The 23,321-nt window shown below is 38.6% G+C and overlaps 1 protein-coding gene across 1 annotated transcript in view; it reads left to right on the top strand.

The window, feature by feature from the left end:
• crim1 (cysteine rich transmembrane BMP regulator 1 (chordin-like)) overlaps nucleotides 1-20,190 on the top strand; it is a 153,902-nt gene extending 133,712 nt beyond the window's left edge. The window contains exons 10-17 of the mRNA XM_067455424.1: nucleotides 4,696-4,817; nucleotides 7,779-7,991; nucleotides 8,082-8,297; nucleotides 9,769-9,990; nucleotides 10,111-10,299; nucleotides 12,101-12,217; nucleotides 13,033-13,220; nucleotides 14,436-20,190. Of these exons, the coding sequence (XP_067311525.1) occupies nucleotides 4,696-4,817; nucleotides 7,779-7,991; nucleotides 8,082-8,297; nucleotides 9,769-9,990; nucleotides 10,111-10,299; nucleotides 12,101-12,217; nucleotides 13,033-13,220; nucleotides 14,436-14,612 (1,444 nt within the window). The 3' untranslated portion in view covers nucleotides 14,613-20,190. The remainder of the gene's footprint in view (nucleotides 1-4,695; nucleotides 4,818-7,778; nucleotides 7,992-8,081; nucleotides 8,298-9,768; nucleotides 9,991-10,110; nucleotides 10,300-12,100; nucleotides 12,218-13,032; nucleotides 13,221-14,435) is intronic.
• Nucleotides 20,191-23,321: the final 3,131 nt, after the last annotated feature.

The following is a 23,321-nucleotide window of genomic DNA, read 5'->3' as shown; positions in this document are numbered from 1 at the left end:
TGCTTGTTTGCGCCCGACTGCAAGTTTAGAGCTGACAGCTAATTAGGGCCGGCTCAGATCAGCGTCTCTGATTGCGGCGCGTAAAGGATGAGCTGCGATAGCGAAGCTGAACACCTAATCTACACAACACCATGTCTTGACACCACTGCGAATAAACACTGCTGTTCCACGTCTGCAAAAAACTGCTCCAATTACCCAGGCAGATCGCTGAGCCAATTTGTAAAAACTTTTGTGGAGCCGTGCAGTCGGCAGGTTAAAGAGACACCTTGTGACGAATGGAGATGAGAAAGAAGAGAAAAGTGCAAGAAAAGTGTGTGCGACTTCTTTCAGTGACTGATGTCTCATTGTCAGTGGGGTTTTTTTTCAGTGCTTTCTATTCATATGAAGAAAAAGACAAGGAAAGGGATTGGGAACTGTTGCGAGCATGCATTTAAACTCCAAAAAACCATATGAGCACCACCACTCAAAGACGTGTCAGAGCATGTGTGCAAAATGCTTGGTGACTCCGATGACTGTCCTCTTTTGTAAACCTAAGTTCTACATTGTTGAACCAATCACGACAAATGACACTTGAGTCACTAGTTTCGGAAAACAGCTGTGACTATCTGGTTCATTTCTCCAATGATGCATCATGCTATGGTGGTTTAGCAGTGAGTTAAGCTGTTGTACAGGAAAAACACCCCAGGCCAGGTCCAACGCAACAAGTTTTGACCAACAAGAATTTGAAAGCAAAATGTCTATATGGAATGAGGTTTGGGATCAATGAGATTTCACTGTGAGCAGACCTATCTAGCAATTGATTTGTATTACCTGTTCTTTATATCAACACAGTTGTTGTTCAGCAGAACAAATCCCATCTCAGGTTGGAGTTGTGATGTAGAGGTTAGCACACATGCTCCTGACATGTTGCACTCTGGTGCTTGGATGGGAATTGAATAAAAAAATTGAATCTGGCCTGCATCATGAACCAATCCCATTCCCCTTAGATACACAGGGCAGCTTTTTTTGAGCGATGATGCTTGGGCACTTTCCCACGAGAATGGGCAACAAATTTCTATCTGGATACTTTAGATTAGTTGTGGGCCCTTTGTCTCACCTGGTTGCCCATTGACGGCAACATTGCACTGCAACATTCCTCAAAAAGATCACCTTGAGTCTCCCTTGTGATCTCATCCTCTCTATTGTGTTTATTATTATTTTTTAAAAAGTTGCAAAAAAATTAAAGAAATAATTTTTGTTATTAGGTGTAATATTCGAGACGTCATTCACTACCCTGCTCCTCATTAATTTTTTTAAGATAGACATCAACCTTCTTAGTATTCCTCAATCAATCCATTTTAAACAATATAACAAGAAAAAAAATATAGAATTATAATTGAATGCGTTTTTTCACTAGTTTTTTGTCAAAATTGTATAGGGTCGCTAACGACCCGAGGTGTGTAGGATTGTACATATATTTTTTTGCACAATGATAAATTGATCTATAATGACGAAATAGGGTAGCCTGACAAGCCAGACCCACATCAAGATGTTTGGTCTGGAAACTCATAGACAGGGCTCAATCCAAGGGGCGGGAAAAACGGTTGTCTTTCAAACTCCCTCTGCACGCGATAGGATAGCGCTACACCAACCAGAGCAACGAAGGTGAAGCAGAGCTCGCTGACTGATTAAACATTCGCCGTATCCGGTCGGCTAAACTACGAACACATCTTCCCTTTTTAAGAATGACTTCAGGGCCGCTCTTTGTTCTTTTCTCAGAGAAAAGCTTAACTCCAAGTCTTCCAGAGTCGCGGTCAGAGCTGATTCGAAAGACCGCCGCCGTTCGCCAGTTTCTGTGTTTACTAGAAGCACGCAAACGCAACTCGGCCGTCGTCATTATGGCCCCGCCCGCCGACTCTATACACGATGTGATTGGGGCGTCCAGATTTTGAGGAACACAGCTAAGAATGGTATTGAGAGTTCCGAGACGACACTTGCGGGCAAATTAAATTTGCTGCCGCTAGGGTGCGTCTAGATTTCTGGGCTAGAAATAGGGCACAATTCACCTTTATTCCACAAGGTGGCAATGTCTGATACGCAATGATGAAGTGACGTTTCACTCATAGTTACCTCTGACAGAAAACGAAACAATAATAATTATAATATGCAAAACTTGAAATGGCTTAGTGATTTACAGCAGAGAGCAAGTACTAAACACAATCAAATATTAGTGTCACTGTCTCTTGATGATGGATGTGGTCAAGAAGCTATCAGTGATTGATTGATTTTGATTTTGAAGATGTTGAAAATGAGTTTGGAGAATATGCTTGAGATCGCGAATATGAGGCAGATGCTGAATATACTGGTAAACGAACTCTGACGAGGAGAGATGTTGATGGTATCAAACATATGCTCAAACTGAATCCTTCCAAGCTCCAAAAGGGAACAAAATAGGTTTTATTTTATTCTTCTGTAAGTGTTTCTCTAATATCAGGAGTTTTATATATCAACACGACAGGTAGAGGTCTATCCATGTTAAATATAGATCCGGGTCGCTTACGACTCGAATATGTACAAATGTTTGGCAAAACAGTCATGCTTTTAAGGGTTAAGCTTTGTATTTAAACTGGGTCATTAATCTAGTAGAAATGATAAATTATTTTTGAATTTGCTGCATCATGAACCAATCCCATTCCCCTTAGATACACAGGGCAGCTTTGTGCTTTCTAGACTAAAACAAGACAGAAAATGTATTTTTGTCTCATGGGAATGAAAGACATCTCCCAGAATGCACTTTCTTCACTGCCCTATGAGGTCACTCCCAAAGCCACCACTACTAAATTACTGGATCACTTTGCCACCGTGGTCATTTTCATAAAATCATTTCAGTTAGAGAACAGACGCTACAATTAAAAACTGAACATGTCCGTTCAATGACGTGTGAGTGAGCCGAACGAGAGTCACGGCACAAACGCAGCAGGAGACATCACTAGAGCTGAGGTAAGCGCGGCCGCGGCATACATTCACAGCGCGTGTTCATTCTGACGTGTTTTTAGTTCATGCTTTTGGAAGCTTAACTTTCATGGGAATTAATTTGAAAAGTTGAAACACTCACTTTGCTTTGCTGGCCGCTCCGTTTACATAAATCTCCACAGCTGCCCGAGCCAAGCGCTGTGAGTGCGATCCCACCCCCCATGGACTGGTAGAAAACATTCGGAAATAGCTCCTTCTGCTGGCTGCAGTCTTTAGCCTCTGGCCAGAAAATCCTCAGATGACGCAAAATGATGGTATTTGCATCATCGGAGGATTTTTTCCAGAAATAAAATACATAAATCTCTCGTCTCAGTGGGAGGGGGAAAAGCACGATCATTCGAATATACTTCCGGGTTTCTACTGAGACAAAGCCATATGCTAAATCACTGAAGTAAACCTTTCAGACCATTATGACAAGTGCAGAGAATAATGCAGCAGCACCTCTATAGTCTCCAATCTGAGATTGATTCCCTCAGGTGTCTTTATTTATCAGATTTCGGCCCTTGGCCCATCTTTGTCTCTTCTCCCCCTCAATTCTGCAGTCATGAATGAGCACACAAGTGCAAATGCTTGCATCTCAGATTCTAATTTTAGATATCTATTTATGCCCCCTCAAAGTTATGGCTGAGGATCAAGCTCGCGGCCTGAATAATGCATGCATCTATGCGCAGACTTCCTCCTCTTGCACAAAGAATATTGATATTCCCCATTGCTGACATCATACCTGATAGTTCCTTATCACCAAACCAGATACGCACTGCACATGGCTGCTTCTCAGCTCTATTATTCATCCGATAAGAGCAGATAGAGGGATGAAAGATGGGGACAAGCATGTGTGTGTGTGTGTGAGATGGGCAGTTGTGGCTCAGACCAGTACGCTTGGAAGAGTTTGTTCTCCAAGGATGGTGCCCTGGACATCAGGGAGCATTTTGATTTGTCATTTTGGTTAGTGGTCTTTAATGCGCCATCTGCTGACAGGACTTCAAGTAAGGTCAACAAAGACTCTCTCTTTCTTTCCTCTCTCTCCTTCTCGCTCTCTGTTCTGGTGTTATCGGTGACATTGGACCGTGTCTTTTGCACCTGGTGTATAATGCCAAGCTTTGATGTGCCAATGACAAAGTGTGCTCAGAGTGTGTAGTGACTCTTTATAAAGTCCATATGTCTTGTAGATTTATTTCAATGGTGAGTTCAATCATATTTATGTATGCTGCGCTGGCCAATATGATAGCCATTTTGAACCAATACTGACACCTAGTGGTGTGGATCCAGCAATCAATAAATACAAATGTGGTAATCTAAGTTAGCCAGAAACGTTCGTTGTTGTTTTTTTGCTTTGAAAAATGCAAGATGTGAGCAGTGAAATGAGAAAACACAAGGTCTCGAGAAGCATTTTTTAACAGATTGCCGTGTCATGTGCGAGACGCTACAAAAGATGCAAGCGCGGTGAAAAATAGGAGTGGAGTGGAATGGAATGCAAAAAAACACATTAGTGTGAAATACCCCTTAGACTAAAGACATGACTGGACTTTCTACACCATTTACACATAAATAATTTATAAAAATTCTTTTCAAAAGTATTATTGTTATACTATTATTCTATACACTATTGTATACTATATTATTTATGCATTATTTTATTACTTTTTTCTCTTAAGCTTTCTTGTTCTCGTGTTCTCTTATCAGTAAGAACAAACATGGTTGTGACACCTGCCGTTGTAAGAAATGCCCTGAGCTGCCATGTGACAAGACCTGTTCAATGGGTTTCCAGCATGATGAGTTGGGCTGTCTGATTTGTCAGTGTAGAGGTAAGCAAATGTATTATTTATATTTTAAAGTATTGATTTTGTGTTATTTGTTTCAACTACAGTGTGAATAATAGTTCCAAACCTTAAAGAGTTAGTTCACCCAAAAATGAAAATTATCCCATAATTTACTCACCCTCAAACCAGGTGTATATGACTTTCTTCTTTCAGCCAAACACAATTGGAGTTATATTAAAAATATCCTGGTTTGTCCAAGCTTTATAATGGGAGGAAATAGTAACTTTTTGAACCTCTTTAAATATGATTGGATGAACCACAATGGAAATTTGATTGATTTGAATGATTAATTACTTATCAGCAAAATAGTTTAATATCATTAATAGGTCCCACTTTAAAATTAGGTGGCCTTAACTACTATGTACTTAAATCATAAAAGGAGTACAGTTTACTTTTTGTGTTCATATTGTATTTCAAAACACTTTTGCTGATATTGAGGTGGGATTGAGGTAGGGTTAGGCGAGTTTCAACAGTGTAATTATAAATGTAATTACAGAAATTCATTACAGATGTAATTACATCCAGGTCATTTAAAAAAAGAAGTAAGTACAATGTAAAAACATTAATTTAAATGTTAGATTATAGTAGTTCCCTTTCAGTCGGTCACGTTCGACATGCGTCGGAACTGAACCAACGAATTGAGGTCAGATCCTAATTATTCGGTTCAGTTCCGACGTACGTCTCCGTTCCCTTCTTCAGGGAACGAGGGTTACATACGTAACCGAGACGTTAAGAACACCTAATATAAAGTGGGTCCTATAAATAATTATACAAATTTTATGTTATATGCCAAAAATAATCAGTCATACACAAAATGCCACTCGAGGACATGCAATTATTAATTTACTTTTTTTTCTTTCATTTAAAATGTTTGAAATGCAAATTAAACATTTTAACAGTCCATTATATTTAAAAATGTAAGTTCTTTTTTTCAATGGCCAGAGATCTAATTCTAGAGTACATTTGCCCCATGCAGCTGAATCGATCTGCTGAGGTGTTATTCCTGTAATTTTTAAGTGTGAGCCACGTGAACACAGAGCACTGCTGCGCCTCATATACACAGGGAAAAGGGTCTCCAGCATGACTCATCCCCCTTCATTTTTTCCATTTATTTTGAGGGCCACCTGTTGTATATACAAAAGCCAGGCCCACATTACTCACACCCCTCCATTATTCATACAGCTCTTGTTTTTGTTTGATTCATGTTCAATAATGAAGCTGGCACGTGAAATATTCACAAGCTCCGTCCGTTTAATCAGATGAGAGAGTGAGGAAAAAGACCCTTTTTTAATCTCGCTCACGTTGAATTTTTGAAAGTGTGCATCCTCCAAATATCACCCAGACAGGATTTTAATCAATGTGAAATGGTTCTGTGATATTGACTGGGGCTTGGCTGGAGCCGTGCCGCTGTTATAGAGAGGCAGTGAGAGGTGACGCTCTTGGCAGATAGAATGAGATTTGAGAATGTTTTGTGCTGTGGGGTTTGGGGCGTGCAAAGCATCGCTTGCATATTTTGTCATTTCACGCTGTTTGTGGAGCAGCCAGTGAAAATGTTTCACTGAAGAGGTTAAATGTCTGGAATATAAATGTAAAAATTATTCAGGGAATCCTCTGGCTTTCCCGTTTCACTATGCCAAAAAAATACACCAGGACCTGACTCTAAATACAACCTCCTCCAAATGTGTTTTAATTATGATCTGCTTTCACTGTAAAGCAGTTGATCTCAAGCCAGATTTTACATTGGGCATCAAGTGGTGACCTACAGTAACAGTTTTGTTTACATGGCACACAAAAGTAAACAAAAAATGTCCTTAAAGTTAAAAATCTCCCATAGTTATAAAAATGACTATGAATTGCATAGGCCTTAAAGAGAATAGTTTTTGTGCACAAAAAAAAAAGAAAAATGTGTCGAACCGTTATGAATCAGCGTATTGATTCATGATTCATAACCGTTCGAATATTTGTTTTGAAATCGGCCCATCACTATATAAGTCATTATATAGGGTTTTTTTTTTTGCAAACAAAAACTATTCTTGTCATTTCATAAAATTATTGTAGAGCCTCTGTAGTGAGATGGGCTTTGTAAAGACGTCTTTAGTGCCATTTATGGGTCTTGAGAGAGGAAAGGGCATTGGTGTCAATGAAAGCCTTTCTGAGCCATCAGATTAAAAAAAAAAAAATCTTCATTTGTGTTCCGAAGATGAATGGAGGTCTTATAGGTGTCAAACGACATTAGGGTGAGTAATTATTGACAGAATTTGCATTTTTGGGTGAACTATCCCTTTAACGATCAAAAGCATCACTTCTTCTCTCACAGTATCTGAAATAGTTTGTTAAAGGATCCAGTCTCTCTAAACTCCTTTCCGATAGCCTACTCTGCTCTGATTGGTCAGATGGCCCTGTCTGTTGTGATCGGTCTACCGCTTACAATGTGTGTTTAAAACGAAACTACCATTACCATATCTAAATTTCAGCTCCAGTGCCTGCCTTTCACTTGTTACACAGTGATACGAATAGTAATAATGGCTTTACCATACAAATTCAAGCCCGAATCCTCATCTTTTGGAAGTACATGCAAAATGAATATGCTTTTGCAGCACTGAAAGCACACGTTTTCTCCACATGCCGACAACACTGGTGTTTGAGGGTGGGTCAAAGAAAATAGACGTTGTTCGCAGGCAGCCAATGAAAGCCAGCTGGCATTAAGCAAGTTTGTTACAAACCTACATAGATTTGCCCAGTAAGATGAAAAATTTAATCGCTCACTTGGATCTTTGAAACTTTGTAGACATTTACATTATCAAACAGCTATATTACTCATTATATGAATCATTCTCTCTTCATTCAAATCACCACCTGACCATCGTGGTACTGCCACAGTAATTTTGTAAGCTCTATGAAGGCAGAAAGTCAGCTGATATGTTTATTGTTCATTCACTTGTGCAGATCAGAGTTCGTCGTCTGTGGCTCCTGCTGTGAAATTGGGCTCCTGCCTGTCTATGGACGGCCGCAGGCACGAGAACGGGCAGAGTTGGCATGACGGATGCAGGGACTGTTACTGCCATGCTGGGAGAGAAATGTGTGCCCTTATTTCTTGCCCGGTGCCCCCCTGTGATAACCCCACCATCCGACCCGGCCACTGTTGCCCCACCTGCCCAGGTAAGTCAACCATGCACAACATATTTACCATCTCCCTATATACTCAAAGATGCCTTTTACATGTGTTAAAATATTGATTATCTCTTTCAGAAGAGTCCAGTTCCCATAAGCCAGAGCTAAGTGAGGCATCCGTGTGTTTGGCCCCTGGTGGAGAGTACTTTGTTGAGGGAGAGACGTGGAACATTGACTCCTGCACGCAGTGCACCTGCCACAGTGGCCGTGTGCTCTGTGAGACAGAAGTGTGCCCGCCCCTGCTTTGCCACAGTCCAATCAGAACGCAGGATTCCTGCTGCCCTCACTGTCCAGGTATGCTGTCAACAGAAATCTTTACGTTTGAAAAAGATTGTCAGACCTGCTCTAACTTACCAAAAACAAGGTCACATGAGAAGTCAAAGTAGCAGTGATATTTGGATCTTGTATGAGTAGAATTAAGGGCATCATTTTCTATTTTTTTTAAAGATTCACCATTGAAAGGACTTTGATGGGAGGAACGTTAACAAAATATGAATTTGCATAATGCAATGCGATTGTTTGAAATGATGAATACTGCATGGGCACTGGAATACGTGATCAACACTGAGCTAAAGGGATGACAGAAAAATTGAAGGGATGCATATTTCAGCAAATCAACTATAGCAAACTTCCTTTTGCTCTTCAACGCCACTGAAATCATTTTCAGCTTTCTAAATGAAAGGGAGAATGTTTCGAGATTTTTTTTGAGCTTGTGTTGTTTGAGTTGCTATGAATATTTATGTTTGAGTTTTTATGTTTTAGTCAGTCTATGTTGACATTTCTTGCATTTTTGCTATGTTATAATGTTTTCACTTTTAATTTGATGTGAAACAAATACAGCCCAATATAAATATGCTTAACTTATAAAAATTGGCTAATTACGTCTAAATTTAACTTGTACCTTTTGCTAATTGAATTTGGTAATACTTGAGTCATTAATAGTGGGTTACTATGACCTTCACTTTAGAATTAATTATATAATTATGCATTATTCATGTTAATTGTGAATAGTTCTTAATAGTCCTCTGGGAAGTGTGAAAAAAATAGTAGTTGTTGATTAACTAATAGTGAACTACCTCATTCAACTGAGCACTATACCTTACTAATTTGTTAATTAGAGTTTCTTGTTAGTTATAGGGATAGTTCACCCAAAAAATGAAAATTAGCCGATGATTTACTCACTCTTAAGGTCATCCTAGGTGAATTTCGGCCGATCACCTTCCGTATTCATTTTATGGAAAGTGTTAAAAACATCTGCAGTTTGAAGGCTTACGCGACCAGTTACACTCGTCAGACATTGCATACGCATCTTGAACTTTGAAAAAGCACTTTCAACACTTTCCACGGAAGGCGATCAACTGGAACTTTACTTTAAAAAGTTTTAAATATGGATATATTTCTTACACAAATGCATCGAATTGCTTCAGAAGGCCTTTATTAACCCCCTGGAGCTGTGTGGAGCACATTATTTGATGGACAGATGCATTTTTATGGACTTCAAAAACAGAGTATCAGAAGAAGAATGTCATATACATCTAGGATGACTTAAGGATGAGTAAATCATGGGCTAATTTTTCTTTTTTGGGTGAACTATCCCTTTAATAGTAGTTACTAGTGTGTTAAAACTGTATTACTCATTTGTTGCGGTGTAGTTATTCATTAATGATGGAACAGTGTTACCAAATAAACTAAATTTGAATATATATTTAAATAGAAAACAAATAAAGTGCCACCTAAATAAATCCATTTATATGTGTCTCTACAGATGATCCAGTCACCCCCCAAACGCCCAGTAATGACAGCATGCCCAGCTACTGCAGGAATGAGGATGGTGATATCTTCTTGGCCGCTGAGTCCTGGAAGCCTAACGTCTGCTCTAGCTGTGTGTGTCTAGACGGAGCCATCAGCTGCTTCTCAGAGTCGTGCCCACCGGTCAACTGCGCCCGGCCTGTGCTCAGAAAGGGACAGTGTTGCCCATACTGTCTAGGTATGCACAGCTGAAGATCATATTGCCCAAGATCAGACCGCTTAGTTTAGCTGCCTTTTGATCATATGTGGGTGTTTATCACACGGTTATGACCGAGCATTTCTCCCACCTCTTCACCAGATGCCACACCGAGGGCCGTGTGTCATTTCAACGGGAAGACGTACATGGATGAGGAGCGATGGGACATTGACAGCTGCACGCACTGCTACTGCCTGCAAGGCCAGACCCTCTGCTCGACTGTCAGCTGTCCGGCCTTACCCTGCCATCAGCCGGTCACCGTGGAGGGCAGCTGCTGCCCCATGTGTCCAGGTCAGGATTTATGCGCTGTGATCAGGGTTGAACAGACTGAGGAAAAGTTAAGCTGCATGGTGAACACATCGCAAATCTACTGGCCAAAAGTATTGGCAGTGACATCAGTTTTGTGTTTCGCAAGGTTGGCTGCTACAGTTGTGGTGTTGATTCACATTGTTTCTCAATTAGATGTATTTTTTTAATAATTGCAAAAAGCTTAATTGGCCAAAAGCTGAACTTTATCACAAAAACCCAAGCTAACATAATTTCATATAATATCATCAGTGCATGAGAAAGTGTGAACAAGTACTTTTGAGGTAAAATCACTCTGTTCTATCATTCTGGGTGCATTATAAGAGCAGACTGATTGCTGTTAAATGAAGGAAGAAGTGCTTCCAATCTGCGTGTTCTTGAATTAGCTATGGTTACCTCCAAAGAAAGAAATTGCTGCAAAGAACATTGCAGATGAAAGAACCATTTAACAGATCAAGACTATTTTTCTGTTCTGCTAACATATTCAATCTCACAGGGTCGGGGCAAATAAGTTTAACCAATAAAACCACTTTTTACTATTCAATCAAATCCTGATGGATAAAATCAAGACCTGCCCTACATTATTTCCCACTGAATATTCTTTTTCATTCTACAATACATCATTCAGTTAAATGCTGTTTTATTCGCAAATAAATTACCTGCATAAATTAGATGGAAGCTACTTCACAGTGACTAGAATAAATGGCAGTATCTCTGATCCAAGTACCCTGCAGTTTTGCTCTCTGTAGTTCTGTCACACGTTTCCCTCTCTTTTTTATGCTCTCTCTTAATCTCACCGACTCTCTCCCTCTCTTTTGCTCTCATAAAGCAGTGTTTACTTAGAACCTTCTCTCTAATTGAATGGGTCTTTCGTCTAAATACGGACTCGTTGAGATGAATCATTTAAAAGAATTGATTAAGTCGAAGTTGGACAGAGGCTAAATTAGCTCTCTTTGCATTTGGGAGATAATGTCATTGATCACGGCCCTCTTTATTGCGGTGTCACTTGGCTCTGGATCAGTGAGGGGGTTGAGAGTGTGTCGTGTGCACTCTGGGTAATCACTCACCCTTTGGTGCTTTCCCACTCAAAGACACAGCTCTGAAGATGAGCTTTTAATTAGCCCCGCAGCCCCCAATTTCACACTGACCCGAGTCTTGCTTGTTTAGAGTGGGCACTTCTCAACTCCTCTTAATGTAGTTACAATTTGTATTGTGTGTGTGTGTGTGTGTGTGTGTGTGTGTGTGTGTGTGTGTGTGTGTGTGTGTGTGTGTGTGTGTGTGTGTGTGTGTGTGTGTGTGTGTGTGTGTGTGTGTGTGTGTGTGTGTGTGTGTGTGTGTGTGTGTGTGTGTGCTTGTTTTTGTGACATATCAGGACAAAAATGTGTATAATAACATGTGTATGACATAGGTATTACAGAAAATGGTGACATATCAGGACATTACCCCATGTCCCCACTTTTCAAAATGCTTATAAATCATACAGGAGGAGTTTTTTTGAAAAAGTAAAAATGCAGCATGTTTCCTGTGATGGGTAGGTTTAGGGGCAGGGGCAGTGTAAGGGGATAGACAATACGGTTTGTACAGTATAAAACCCATTACGCCTATGGAATGTCCCCACAATTCACAAAAACAAACGTGTGTGTGTGTGTGTGTGTGTGTGTGTGTGTGTGTGTGTGTGTGTGTGTGTGTGTGTGTGTGTGTGTGTGTGTGTGTGTTTCTCTGTAACACTCTCTTCTCTCTTTTTTTCTTTCTTTGTGCGCTCATTTCTCTGATGATCTAATTACAGAGAGTTACGCTCCCACAAACGTGCCCATCGAGAAGACGGACCAACGAGGAGACAAGCAAAGACATCAACCAGCCTGGCCGACTCGTAGCGAAAACGATATTATGCCACAATTCAGAGGTTTGTATGAGAGTGCAAATGTTTGTCTTAGTTCGATAGTAAAAAAAAAAAAAATCCACACAGCACAACCAATGTAGTCTGATTTATTAGCAAATGAGCCAATTCTTATTACGGATCTTCTGAAAGAGTATAGAATCTCAAACACAGGTGAAGAAGCAGAAACAAGCAATAGAAGCATTGCTTACGCACATACATCATTAACACAATCGTTTTGATTATTGTTCTGAATCTGACCCAGACAAAACCCAAAACCTTTGACAAAAACAGCTATATAAATATATATATATATATATATATATATATATATATATATATATATATATATATATATAATGTCCTGGCGCTGGCTGGGACACTTTTTTTTATTTGGGGGAAGAGTTAAGTTCATAGAGTACTTTACTCCTGATTTAATTCTTTCGAACAATTTCATGTACTCGCTATGGACTTAGCAAGAATTCTGTGACTTTTAAAGCAATCTCAATCGCACGTCACTGTCAAGGGTTTCACAAAGCTGGCTGTTTGTTTCTTTTGATTTTCTTTGATAGCAATCTGTAATTTCTTCTTGATTTTCCATGTTTTTTTTTTCCACTGAGGCTGATGTGAGTGGGAGTCTGTCTGTCTAGACTCTGGCATTTGCCTTAATTGCTGATATGGATGTCTGACATTACCTGCTTTTACAAATCAAGCCACATTTGCATTTCATATGGCATGATTGAATTCTGAATTGCTCTACATCGCGCCAGTGAGTCGATGCTTAATGAGTCACTGCTGACAGGTGCCAAATATGCTAACAGGTGCATTGTGGGTTTTTTCAGGTGACTTTGGAAGTCTGCAGATGCCATACCTAGATGGAAAGACGCCAATGCGCAGCGAGGATGCTGGTCTGCACTGGGCCTGGGTGGCACTGCCCATCCTAATGATGATGCTCACTATCGCCACCTTGCTGTTGGTCAACCAGCGGAAGCAGTGGATTCCTATGCCTTGCTACCGCACACCCAATAAGGTACATTGGATATTCATCACAGTTCACTACATGGATACAATCACAGTTTGACTTAGTGTACTAAACAGGATTTTGAAAAAAGTTTGAAGGTTTATATAGGCCTTATGGAGTGAGAATGGTAGATAGATGCTTAAATTGTGTGTGTGTGTGTGTATGTGTGCGTGCGTGCGTGCGTGCGTGCGTGCGCGCGCGCGTGTGTGTGTACTACTCTACTACTTCAGTATTATATGATCCTTCAGAAATCATTCTAATATGCTGATTTGCTGCTCAAGAAACAGTTATAATTATTATCAATGTTGAAAGCAGTTGTTTAAAACATTTTTGTTAGGATTCTTTGATGAATAGAAAGTTCAAAAGAAGAGTATGTCTGAAATAGAAAGCTTTTGTAACAATGTACTATCGTTCAAAAGTTTGGGATCTTTTATTTTTTAGTATACATTTCTTCAACAAGGATGCATTAAACTGATCAAGGGATAGTATAGACATGTATAATGTTTCAAAAGCTTTACATTTTCAGATAAATACTGTTCTTTTGTACTTTCTGTTCATCAAAGAATCCTGAAAAAAACAATTAACACAACTGCTTTCAATGCTGATAATAATAATAAATATATTCATATTCAATATATAATAATATATTAAAGTACATTTAAATTGTAAAAATATTTCACAATAATACTGTTTTTGCTGTATTTTGGATCAAATATATGCAGCCTTGTGAGCAGAAGAGACTAAAAACATTTTACAAAATCTTACTGTTCTCAAACTTTTGACTGATATTTTTTCTTCCAAACTTTATTTTCATTCGCAAAATGATACTTAAGGATGGAATACACAACATGACTATCAGATTTTCAGTATTTGGAAATCTGAATAAATCGCATACAGTACGTGACTGAGGATCACACACTACCAGACGTTCACGTTGTTCAGAAAACAACAAACTCATTGCTCATTGCTATAGGAGACGCATGACAAATGAAAAATAATGGTTTGATATCCTCCAACTGGATGGAATCCTACAAATTTGAGTCTGCTATCATACACACAAAAATTTTTTATGAAATCTGTCATCTAGCATCCAATGTTTGCGACTGCAATTCTGGGTAAAAGTCCTGTGGTGTATTTTTAACCTTTAGTTTCATATGTATGTGAAAACTGTCTCTGTGGTCCAAGATTTACTTTGTTCTTTGTCCTGTCATATCTGCTGTATAGCCCACGTGTCTCAATAACCAGCTGGTGTATGTGGACTGCCAGAAGGGGACGAAGGTCCAGGTGGACAGCTCCCAACGTATGCTCCGCATTGCGGATCCCGACTCAAGATACAGCGGTTACTACAGCATGCAGAAACACAACAACCTGCAAGCTGACAACTTCTACCAGACCGCGTGAGAAACAGGAGAGAGAGGGAGAGAGAGAGAGAGTGAGTGAATGAGAAAGAGAGAGACTGAGCCCGTGTTCAGCTGCCAAACCTTTGCGGCACATGAACACCTACTATAAAATTGTAGAGATGGACAAAGCCACCAAACCAAGTGGGCAGAGAAGAGACCCTGATGCAGAATAACAATTATAATAGTCACATAAGTCACTCCAAGCAAATCGAAAAAATATATCACACGTCAGCACCCAAAAGTCTCACCAGGAAATGGAAGCCGCACCTATGTAAGCGAACCATTACAGAGTGTGAGTGTTAAATCAGAGAGGACTCTTCCAGAATATTTTTGTGAATCAGAGGTGTGATTGGTGAGCATCTTTTTGTGTGGGCGTGAGATTTCGTGGATGTTCAGGCACAAGTTGAAGGTAACCGTGAAGTCAAACGTACATCTTTGGGATTAGGACAACTGGGGTATTTTTGTTTGTTTGTTTTCAACAATATTTTTCCTGCATTCCTACTTTTTTGTTGGAAAAGAGAGAAATTATTTTAGGAGTGATAATTTTTTGACACAAGTGCTTGTGTGAACACTTATCGCTGAACCAAAGCTTCTCTGTCTGCGGTACCTGATGCGCCTAGATGCGGCGAGAGGCCGAGGAGGGACGTTCACTTCCCAGAGACAGAGGAGACGCTGGACTTTCTACGGAGCACAGCAAAGAGATGGGTAGATGGGAAAAAAGAGGGAAAATCAGGCAACAAAAAAAAAAAATCTGTTGTTGCAACAGATGCTTTTTTGTAGGAGAGATGCTACTGTAAGATTTCCCCAGTGCAGTGGGTGAGTTTGGCCATTGTTTTTTTTTTTTTAATCTTTTAAAGACAAAAGGAGGAAAACAGAGTAAGTTGCTCTGTGGACATGAGTTCTTCCTGTTAATGGATGTGTGGGGTCTCCATGTTGTATTTCTGCCTACATGTTAAGAGCATTTTCCCATTTAATCATACAAACACCATTTGCTCTTTCTCCCACAACTTCGAGCAAAATAGCACTCCTAGAAAATATACATTTTCCTGAAACGAGGGTTGTGTCACGAGATGCAAGAACATGACGATAGTGGTTTTGGATTTGAGACTATGCTTTACAAGTGCCGCTTTTCTTGCTTTGATTCTGTAAACCTCATTTTGTAGGAATGAAAAATAGTTGTGAGGATCGTTTGCGTCTTTAAAGAAATGTTTACCAAGAAAACATAGAATCAAATGGCCTTATTCCTAAAAATGCGAGCAAATCATTAAAATCCTTAACAGTAAAGTTTTATAATACAGACCGGAAAGTACTGCGTGAGTAAAATTAATTTACAGCATACCTTTAATTATAGTGTACCTATAAAGTATGTATGTGTAGGTATTAGGGATCAATATGTCAAGTTTGAGGAATAAAGGTGTTATAACCAGGAAAATTAACAAATTATTTATAGGATAAAACAGGGCTAAAAGCACACTATGGTAAAAGGCGCGTTCCCTTATACCTACACGTGCCTACTTTGTAAGTACACTATAATTACCAAAAGGTACGCTGTACATTCATTTACTTGCGCAGTACTTTGCAGGCTGTATTCTAAAGCATTACTAAACATTCTTGAGTATGTTTAAAAATCTAGTAATATTTGGGTAAATTGTTCAACAAAACCCCTCACACCATTTTACATTAGAAACACAAAATACAAAGTTGATAGCAATTTACCTAAGAGTGACGTAAATACTGTTAGTTCTGTGAATATTATACACACACAAAAAAATGTAAACCGTCGATGCTTGACATACAAATGGTTTAACAAACTATTTCCCAAAAAATTCTGAATTGTCGGCAGTTTGCATACAAATGGACGTATGAATGATTGTAAATACTAATATTTCTGCAAACTATTTACACAATTCTAAGTTAACCAAAAATGTATGAAGGAATGTTTTTACAAAAATTTGATAAACACTCCGAATCACAGGTTTAAAGTTATTCGCAAATGTTTCAAAGATTCGCAAAGCAGTGTTTCTCTATCCGCATGGCGGAGCTCCTAAATTGTCTGAAAACTTTGTATGAATGATCTTACAAATGGTTGCTCAAAACAATACTTGTAGTTAAGAAAAAAAGTTGCAAATTGTCGACAATTTATGAGAGAATGGTTCTACGAATGATTTACGCGAAACAAAAATTTGAAAAGAAAAATTGCCAGTGTTTTATGAATGAGGTCGAGTGATCGAATGATTTTTGGTAGGGGTTTTGAGACAAACGTATACTGTTTTTGGATAAATGTTTTCCATTTTCTTTATTTGTACTGTTCCCGAAACGGCCTCCTTTTCTGGAAGCTTCGAAACGTTACTGAGGCACCTTTGTGTTCTGGTTATCTAGCCGAGAACAAATTTGGCTTAATAAATCCAAAGCTATTATAGGAACATTTATGTACATATTAATGCTAGAATGAAAAGGCCTGAAATATTATGTGAGTATATATGTATGTGTGTAATGTATATGTGTTCGCGCATGTACGTATGAGTGCGCGCACACAGACGCACATGTACGCACACATGACTTCTCCTCATCTGTAAGGTTTTTTAGTTCATTTTCCTAATGAATGTATTTATGATTGAGCAAAACGAGAGATTTATAATATGGCAAACTGATGATGACAGGCATTCCATTGCCTTTCTTGTTTGGCGGTAAAAAAGCACAGATGATACAGAAAGAAAGACAAACATCTCATTCTATCCTTATTTTTGTGTGATTTTTTCCCCCCTCTCGTTTTCTCGTAGAGCTTTGCTCAGTTGAACGTTTTGGGGCCCATGAGACTCACTTTGGCTTTGACAGGTCATAAATCGGATTATTTGGCTTATTCAACTCAAGATCATTTTAGTAGTGTGAAAAAGAAAACCACAAGAAGAAAAGAAATCTAATTTTCACACAATGTGGACAGCCAATTTTTTTTAGATTAGATTTGAAAAAGAAAAAAGAATTTGTGTGCAGTGTGAACAAAACCTTTGTTTCTGTAAGTGAAGCAGCGTCATTGTGATCGAACAGCTGAACGACTAAGCTCTAGTTTCATTGTTTCCTGTCATGAGTCCCTTCAGGTGTCAGAACTACTGGAATGTTTGATGGACATAAGCTGTTGAAGTGAGGGGGCGGGGCGAGGGGAGGGGCAGTGGGAGGGAGAATGGGCGGGGCTGTTGATTTGTGATAGTTTGTCTTCTTTATCTATATGTGATATTGTTTGTAGAGCTATACAACTTGGCACTTTTATAATAGAGAGAGAAAAGTAACCTATGTGTTTCTTTCTTGTTTTGGTTTGTTTTCTAACTAATCTTTTTAATAGAATAGCCCTTCTTTTTTACTTTTCCTAAGCCCTTGTGGGACCCTGTGCAGTGATAATCGTGAATCTCACGAAAACACTTCCGAGTCAAATTTCACCACTAAATCAAATGCAAAAAAACATAATAAAATGTGAGAGAGAGAAATTAATTTTTGAATAAAGAAAATGGGACAATTTATAATTTTGCATGGTGGCATTATTTTATGACATTTTTTTATTATTATTATTATTTTAATCAGACTAGGTTCAATGCAGTAAAGCAAATACTGGTATGATGTAGAAATATATTTCATCAATATCTTCTCATTACAGGAATGGGAAAGGAAAGTTTTGAAAATGTGTTTAAATGGTTAGTTCACCCCCCAAAAAAATGAAAATTATGTAATTAATTTATCCGCTTTATGTCGATCCAAACACATTTGTTTACATTTGGTCATTACCAGAACACAAATGAAGATCTTTTTGATGAAATGAGAACTTTCTGTCCCTCCATTGACATAAGCTGACACTTTTCAAGTAAAGTAATAAAGGCATTATAAAAGTAATCCATGTGACGCCAGTGATTTAACCTAAAATGTATAAAGAGATGCAAGTGTTTTAAGCAAAAACATAATTTACCACAGTGCATTCACGCAACAACGTCTCCTCTCATGTCAACACAACATGCATGCATCATGGTGCTCTCGTGAAGCACGTTGCAGATTCATATTTTGTAAAGGTTATACAACTTGGTTCACATGGATTACTTTTATGATATCTTTCCTTTTTGGGGTTTGAAAGTAGTAGCTGTCAGTGGAGGGACAGAAAGCTCTCGATTTCATTAAAAAGATCTTCATTTATGTTCTGAAGATGAAAGAAATTGTTTCAGGTTTGGAATGACATGATGGTGAGTAATTAATGACAGAATTTTCTTTTTTGGGTGAACTCACTTTTTAATTGTCTTGAAAATAATGTCCCAATGCAAAAATCTAGTTTGTGGTTTTGTTTTCTTTCTCTTGTTGTTCTTTTGATGTTGGGCTGAAGTATGACCCAGATATGTCTCCCAATGATACGTTTGTTTCAGAACTTTAACATTCAATCCCGTAATAAATATTTAGCCATGTGTTCACAATATCATTCACTTTATGAGTTTTAACTCGCTGACAAGCACTTGCTCTTGAAGGTTTATGGCTACAGAGATCTGGACCTTTACTCCTGTTTATTCTTTACCACGTTTCTGTTTTGTGGAAGTGAAACAATTGATTGTTAGTTGTGTCTTTCAGTCACGGACAATCAAAAAGCATTAGAGAGACGGTAAACAAGAATTATTAATGGATCGCTGGAGAGAGCATTGCTCTGGAGGACCCAACCACCTTTACAAAAATAAACTCAAAAGCATTTCAGCAAGATGTCATCCATATTTAATGAGCAATGTGAAATCTGTGCATAGCCCACTTTCAAGTTGAAATGCAATTTCCACACACTAAACAACATTTCCTCCTCATTGCCTCCGAGTTCATGGATGAAAACTGACAAACACCAATGACTAGATTTGATTCGTGGCAGACCTGCACATTTATTTGGGTCTTACAGGGTGGAGTCTTTAATTTTTTTTAATTTTTTTTTTGTGCATTCTCTAAGTATTGTTGTAAATACTTGAGTGTCACTCGCCAAAACATACGCAAAAAAAAAATGTAATAAAAAAATACAAAAAAGGTTTTGAGAGAGTAAGAATTAGAGATGTAATATATTGTCTATGACCTTAATAATTTATTGTTGAGCAGAAAAACTGAACTTGGCGGAAGACGCAGCTCATGCTGTGCCGATCTCTCAAAGAACATTTCAAAGTTCATAGAGTGTCCGTTTGTTCTTTTTTTCTTTCTTTCTTTCTTTTGTGGGCTCTTCAGAGAGTAAACAATTTTTTTTAAAAGGATGCTAAGCAAGTTTATTTGTTCCAAGAAATTGAAGCCCAGGAAGCTTCTAGAAATGTGTCCCTGTGTCCCCTCTCCACCCTCTCATTCTTTCTTTCTACATGAAATATCAACCCTTCTGGAGTTTGTATACTACTGGTGTTTAATGTTCATGTTAAAAAATAAATATAAAAAAAACAAATAAAAAAACCTGTCAACATGGGTCATGAAACTGCAGATTTATAAAAAGGGTAGATGAAAAGTTGACTCAGAATTCCTGTAGCACAGCAGATTTTTTTTTCCAATTTCTTGTATTATTTTGTTTCTTTGCAGCACAATAAATACTTTTTAAACAATTTAGTCTTGTCGTGTTTTTATGATGACACACAGTTGTGTTTTATGATCTGTGCAACAACTTTCTAGTATTAGCAATATTAGTGTACAATATGGCTATGCTAATACTAGATTCACAGTTCTTCACTTTTTCCACATTTTATGTTACAGTCTTAAGTCCTATGGTAACTGTTTCTCATGTGGACGTCCGTAAAATTATTTTGCATGCCACCTCAGTGATAAAATTTGTGCATTCGGATGGTGATTTATTCACGGTGGAGGAGCGAGTTTGTGATCCTGCGCACCTGGGAACACTGCTCACGTGGTCAGTCGAATGATAGTCTGCTGTAAAATATGTCATATGCTTGGAATAATAAGAATAAATCATATTTAATGTAATAATAGGAAAGTATTATTTATTTAAATCTCCTGTTTAAAAATGGAGATGTCATTTTAAAAATGTGAAAATGAGCGAAAGTAATAATGCTGCAAATTGGCTCTATAACTTTAATTACTGCGTAATAACGCCTCATTTTTAAATGTTTACTTTTTTCTTTCTCTTTTGAGTGGTGATGAAAGATTATTCTTGTAAATACTTTCCAGCATTTCAGTAATAGTGTAGGCTAGATCTTTAAAATGCATCCAAATTACAGAGAAACGCAACGATGCGGTGCTCTGCTGTGGTCAAAAAGGATATACAGTTGTGGATTCGGATGGCAATTAAATCACCACATGACCTTGGTGTTTGTCAAAAAGCAGTAGGTAATTCAGTTGGGGATTTTTACGAGGGTGGTGGGAGAAAAACACTGACATTCTGCATCCGAATAGGGCTTAAGTCATTATTTTCCCCAAAATTCTGCAAACAACACCCCATAATTACAACGTGTTCGAATTTTGTCGGAAATATTTGCAAATGTATTAAAAATGAAAAAATCACATGTACATAAACCAAAATCGAGTGCATCCTTTTTCCATTGATATCCTTAAGATATTTCTACAACTTGATTGGAGTCCACCTGTGGTAAATTCAGTTGATTGGACATCATTTGGAAAGGCATACACCTGTCTATATAAGGTCCCCCAGTTAACAGTGCATGTCATCCCATGAGCACATTGGTCTTCATCATCGATAAATGGAAGAAGTTTGGAACCACCAGGACTTCTGGCCCGTCCGGTCAATCAGGAGAGAAGGGTTTTAGTCAGGGATGTGAACCCGATGATCACTCTGGCAGAGCTCCAGCATTTCTCTGTGAAGAGAGAAGAACCTTTCAGATGAACAACCATCTCTGCAGCACTCCACCAATCACCAATTAGACTATGGAAGAGTGGCGAGGCGGCACATGACAGCCCATCTGGAGTTTGCCAAAAGGCACCTGAAGGACTCTCAAGCCATGAGAAACAAAATTATCTGGTCTGAAGAAACAAAGAGGAAACCAGGCACTGGTCGTAACCTGGCCAATACCATCCCTACAGTGAAGCATGGTGGTGGTAGCATCATGCTGTGGGGATGTTTTTCAGTGGCAGAACTGGGAGACAGGTCAGAAAGGTGAATGCAGCAACGAACAAAGACATCCTTGGTGAAAACCTGCTCCAGAGAGCTCTGGACCTCAGACTGGGGCGAAGGTTCGTCTTCCAGCAGGACAACAGCCCTAAGCACACAGCCAAGATAGCAAAAGAGTGGCTATGGGACAACTCTGTGAATGTCCTTGAGGGGCCCATGCAGCCTGAACCCAGAGTTGAACCCGATTGAACATCTCTGGAGAGATCTGAAAATGGCTGTGCACCGACACTCACCTTTCAACTTGATGGAGCTTCAAAGGGTCCAGCAAAGAAAAATGAGAGAAACTGACCAAAGATAGGTGTGCTAAGCTATACTCAAAAAGGCTGTAATTGGTGCCAAAGGTGCTTTAACCAATGAATTCAATCTATTTTGGAATAAGGCTGTAACTAATAGCAAAATGTGGAAAAAGTGAAGCGCTGTGAATACTTTCCAGATGCACTGTGCATATATACAGTGGCAAAAAACCGTATGTAAACTCCTTGTAGAATCTTTGAAAATGTGAAATATAAAAATGTGAACTACAAAATGCGCAAATATACAAAAAACATACGTTTTTATTTAGTGGCTTGAAGAAAATATTTTATATAAAAAATATTGAGCCAATAATAACTTACATTTTGGTTTTCACTGAAAAAAGGGTTTGAAACAGCGGGTGAGTAAAAGACGATTTTAATTTATCACCATAATTAAAACATGAACACGCATCAAACATGTTCGTGCACAGTGATCCAGGTAAATTTATTTAGCAATAGGCCTAAACATGGTGTAGAATACAACATTGTATCATCATTGTTATAGAAAGCTTTGCTGCTTGAGGTGGGCATTTGGCCACAAATCATTATAAACCATATAAACACATGACCTCACAACACACATGCTTAACCATGTAAATCCTTTTTGGAAGTCAAAGACATAGGGGGCAATTTTTGAATAATAGTTTATTGTTCCGGTTACACTTTATTACAGTTTAACTAGGCTCGAGATGGGATTAGGGTTTGGAGTTTGTTGCATGTAATGTAGGCCTATGTAATTATGCCTAATTTATATCTAGCCTACATGTAACGTGTAACAAGGACACATTAAAATAAAGTGTTACCGATGGTTCATATCACCCTATTTTTGCTATGTCACTTTTCTATAGAATGGCTTTGGCCGTTGGTCGTGGACCTTTTTGCTATCAGTAGTAGCGATAAATCACCAAACACTTACAGAAAAGATGCGGGCGGTCTATACTGAATGCAGATACGCGGTCAGGCCACAGAGTGGCGTCAAAGAGCTACTAAACAATTTCAGTTCTGCACCGCTGTAAAAACGCTGCTTCTGTCAGCAGCATTTTTGCTATGAACATGAATGGCGTCAAAGGGAGTAAAACAAATGTAGTAGTAGTAATGATAGAGTATGACGTTGATGAGATGTGAAGACATGATATAAAGTCAGCACTCTCAGTTAGTTGCTCTTGTGTTTTCCACACTATATCACATGATAGTTCACAAGCAGGGAATCATCAAGGATGATGATTTACTACAAAGCAGTTTAACTGCACTTCAACCTGACTGTACAGTATCATTTAAAGGGACAGGTCACTCTTAAATG

This window comes from Pseudorasbora parva, chromosome 10, assembly GCF_024679245.1.
Source record: "Pseudorasbora parva isolate DD20220531a chromosome 10, ASM2467924v1, whole genome shotgun sequence".
Taxonomy (NCBI): domain Eukaryota; kingdom Metazoa; phylum Chordata; class Actinopteri; order Cypriniformes; family Gobionidae; genus Pseudorasbora; species Pseudorasbora parva.
Note: the sequence above shows the minus strand (reverse complement) of the source record. Positions and strands in the feature narration are given on the sequence as shown.